The sequence below is a fragment of the Medicago sativa genome, chromosome 3 (genome assembly GCF_051527215.1).
Source record: "Medicago sativa cultivar Bolivia chromosome 3, Bolivia_mono, whole genome shotgun sequence".
Lineage (NCBI taxonomy): Eukaryota > Viridiplantae > Streptophyta > Magnoliopsida > Fabales > Fabaceae > Medicago > Medicago sativa.
This window is the reverse complement of record NC_140751.1, coordinates 23670681-23675192: the sequence shown is the minus strand read 5'-3', so window position 1 is coordinate 23675192 and position 4512 is coordinate 23670681. Positions and strand designations below refer to the sequence as shown.

The 4512-nt window shown below is 36.9% G+C and overlaps 1 protein-coding gene across 1 annotated transcript; it reads left to right on the top strand.

Moving 5' to 3' along the window:
* LOC146936502 (uncharacterized) lies at positions 1-3588 on the top strand. The gene has a single exon (XM_085749226.1). It carries the CDS (start codon positions 37-39, stop codon positions 3541-3543), a length of 3507 nt encoding a protein of 1168 aa, XP_085605352.1. The 5' UTR covers positions 1-36; the 3' UTR covers positions 3544-3588.
* The last annotated feature ends 924 nt before the right edge of the window (positions 3589-4512 follow it).

The following is a 4512-nucleotide window of genomic DNA, read 5'->3' as shown; positions in this document are numbered from 1 at the left end:
ACTAGTAATACAGTCACTCAAACATCGTCTCAGGCCATGCCTTCGATGGCCACAGTAATTTCTCAAGCCATGCCTTCGATGGTTACCCAAACTTCCCATGATTATCCAAATAATACTTCTATTCAAGGAGTTTGGGATCATAGATCAATGCCATATGGTATGCCATCATCATTGATGCAAGGCTTACAAACTAGTGGTAATATGTTTTCAGAGAATTTAAATGTTTCATTACCACAACTTTTTGGTCCTGGGGTATCTACAACATATAGAAGTCCCCAACAAAATTTAACCAACGCTTCTATGGCTGCCATTAGGCAAACTATGGAAGAAACTAATCATGATATGGTTAATATGATGACCCAACAAATTGGTACTGTCATAAATCCTTTAATTCGAGACACCAACACTAGTTATCAACGGTTGTCTGATCAAATGGAAAGAATTGCCAATTTCTTTGGCGCTCCACCAATCCAAAATAACCCATTGCCTCAAAATCGAAATTTGAGGGCAATTGAAATAATTGCTGATGAACCAGTGGTTCGAAATCATGAAAATATTGTCCAACCACAAGTAGTACAACCACAAGTTCAGGCAGAACCTGAAAGACAACCCATTTTGGTTAACAGAAACCAAGATGCCGATCAAGTGGTTTTACAAGCCCGTCGGAACAATTTCGATGGTCAGAATAATATAGCGGGTATTGTCGAGGCTTTGTTAGCCCAAAATGGTTTTAATATGGGTTTACATAGACCAAATTTTGTGTCTCCTTTGTCTGAGTATGTTTTAGACGCTGAATTGCCTAGAAATTGGAAAATTCCGAAGTTTACCAAATTTGCTGGAGAAACTAATGAATCTACTGTCGAACACATTGCTAGGTTTCTCATGGAAGCAGGAAATATTGCAGAAAATGAAAATTTGAGAATGAAATATTTCCCAAGTTCTTTGACAAAAAATGCTTTTACTTGGTTTACAACTTTACCTCCTCATTCAATTTATAGTTGGAACCAATTAGAAAAAGCCTTTCATGAACAATTTTACATGGGTCAATCTAAGATTAGTTTGAAAGAATTGGCCAGTGTTCGACGTAAAAGTCATGAGTCAATCGATGATTATCTCAATAGGTTTCGTCTCCTTAAGGCTAGATGTTTTACTTCTGTTCCAGAATATGAATTGGTCGAAATGGCTGCTGGTGGCCTCGATTATTCTGTTCGAAAGAAATTAGATACCCAGTACTTAAGAGACATGGCCCAATTGGCAGACAGAGTTCGACAAGTTGAAAGACTTAAAGCTGAAAAAGCTAGAACTCATAACAAATTTCCTAAAAAGGAAAAAATTGCCTATATAGAAACAGGAGATAGTGAACCTGAATTCGATTGGGGTTTAGATATCGTTGAAGACAATGATATAAACCTAGCAGAATTAAAAGATGGACCTCCATATGCTTGTAAAATGTTGAGGCCATCCAATGGAAAAAATCCTGAAGATCCCAAGAGTGACAAATATCCTTCTAAAACTTATACTTTTGATATTACTAAAAGTGAAGAAATTTTTGATCTTTTAGTTAATGATGGCATAATATTAGTGCCACCTAATATGAAGTTACCTCCTTTGGAACAAAGGAAGAAAAGAGGATTTTGTAAATTCCATGGTTTTTTAGGTCATAACCTATCTCGATGTACTCATTTCAGGGATTCTGTACAAAAAGCTCTTGATGAAGGGAGGCTGAAATTCGGAGAGAAACCAAAACAGCAAGTGGATGGAGATCCTATGAAAAAGGCAGAATCCATGTTTGCTGATGTTTCTGCCAATGTGGCAGAATCCATGTTTGCTGGTATTTCTATCAATATGGTGGAAATTTCAGATAATATTGATGTAGAAATGGTTACTGAGGACCATCAAATTGAAGAGCCAGTGGTTACTGAAGATCAATTGGCCAAGGAAATGGAGAAAGCATATCCAAAGGCTGAAGAAGATTTGGTTGATTTCTTAAACCGATGTAAAATATCTAACACCAATGCTATGCTTTGTCCTCGATGCAGTGCAGTGTTCGATAAAGAAGCTGCGAAATCTGTTGAAGGATATCAACCTCAAACAAAACGTAAAGGAGGGTGGTTCGAGAACCGTTCTAAATTTGGCTTTAACAAAAGAGGTGTTCCTTACAAGATGAAAACTTCAGAGAAGTATCAAGTGAAGAACCATAAGAAGACTTTCATTCCTTCATCGAAGTCTCCTATTGATACTTGGGTTTTCTCTGGGGGCAAGAAAACTGGTCATTCTGCGCCTCCAGCACCACCAACAAAATGGGTAAAAAGAGCTGTCAAAGTTCCAGACCAACCAGAGAGTTCTAATCCTAACAAGTATGCTTACAAAAATAACTATAAAGGTAAGAATCCTATGACTAGAACTCAATGGCGCCGTTTTCAACGCCAGAAAAAGGAAGGAGTTTTGAAAGATGTCACTAATGGTGACAAAGGTAAGGGAAAACAACCAATAGTTTTCGAAATGGTTAAAAAACCAGCTACTGAAAGAATTTTCCCTCCATTATCTTCTGCTTTAAACATCCCCAAAGGGGATGATGATATTCTAACTTCTACTTTTTCAGATTCTGAACCAAGTCTTGACATTATATGTGTGGTTTCTGTACTACCAATTGAATATGCGTATGATGTATCTTCGAAGGCCAATCATGATGATGAATGTGATTTCACTGAGGAAATGGCTCGTCATAGGCCTCTGTGTTATTATGTTATGAATAATGGCTGCATCGAAGATCAACATGCAGTGTTCGAGAAACCTGATGATAACATGAAGCTTCATTTAAAGCCTTTGTTTATTCAAGCTAAATTAAATGGTGTTGGAATTAACAAAGTGTTAGTAGATGGTGGTGCAATTGTTAATCTCCTGCCACAATCTTTTCTAAGAAAACTTGGTATTTCTGAATGTGATTTGAAACCACATAATGTAGTGCTCACTAATTATGAGGGATCTACTGGACAATCTCTTGGTGCTATCGAACTAGAATTGGTAGTAGGAAGCATAACTAGAGCAACTGTGTTTTTGGTAGTTCCTTCTAAAGCCAATTTCAATGCATTATTAGGAAGGGAATGGATCCATGCTGTAGGTGCAGTTCCTTCTACAATGCATCAAAGGATTGTGATTTGGAGGAAAGATGGTTTGGTAGAGAATATTGAGGCTGATCAGAGTTATTATTTCAAAGCTGAAGTTGATAATCAAGATATCAACAAAAAGAACTTTGACAAACAGCTTCAATTTATTGCACCATTCATGGAAAATGATGCATCAAGTTCTATGACTAAAGAAGAGAAATTCTTTGTAAAACTTGCACCAGAATGGGGTTTTCGTTGGAAAACTGCATTTGACAATGACTTCGTAGTGGTGAACAATGAAGATTGCCATGAGAAGATGCCTGTAAAGGAAACAGATTTGCTGAAGACAAGAAGTACTTCGTACAAGAGGGTTACTGATGACCAAGTATATTCAGCAAATAGAATCTCACCAACTGGGTGGGATATCAATAATTGATCAATGGTCGAGCCCAGCATATGGGAAAAGATTACGGCTTATGTAGCCGAGAAAAACTTCGATTTGGCTGAAACAGCCAAAGAAGAAGAGGTCTTCGATGCTTCAGTAGAAAATAATTCTGATGACCTCATTGATGATAAAAAATTAGACTGTATCTACGATGATGAACCTTTGGGTTTTGAAGAAGATCCAATGGGATCTACAATAAAAATGAAGGCCCAAGATCCTCTTGAAGAAGTGGATATAGGAGATGGTTCTGTAAAAAGACCAACATACATAAGTTCAAAGATTCCTAAGAGCTTCAAAGATCGAATTGTGGCGCTTTTGAAAAATTACAAGGATTGCTTTGCTTGGGATTATCATGAAATGCCTGGTTTGAGTAGAAAGGTAGTAGAGTTGCAATTACCAATCAGGACAGACAAGAAACCAGTGAAGCAAATTCCAAGAAGGTTTGCACCAGAGATTCTACCAAAAATAAAAGAAGAAATCGAAAGACTCCTCAAATGTGGCTTCATCAGACCTGCGAGGTATGTTGAATGGTTAGCTAATGTAGTTCCTGTTAAAAAGAAAAATGGTAGTATAAGAGTTTGTATTGATTTTAGAGATTTAAATCTCGCCACTCCCAAAGATGAATATCCTATGCCAGTAGCAGAAATGTTGGTAGATTCTGCAGCAGGTTTCGAATATTTGAGTATGCTTGATGGTTATTCAGGTTATAATCAAATATTTATTGCTGAAGAAGATATTTCTAAAACAGCATTTCGATGCCCAGGGGCATTAGGATGTTATGAGTGGATAGTAATGCCATTTGGTCTTAAAAATGCTGGTGCTACATATCAAAGAGCAATGAATTCAATGTTTCATGATTTTATTGAAGATTTTATGCAAATTTACATTGATGATATTGTTGTGAAGTCATCTTCTGAAAACAAACACTTAGAACATTTACGTTTATCATTCGAAAGGATG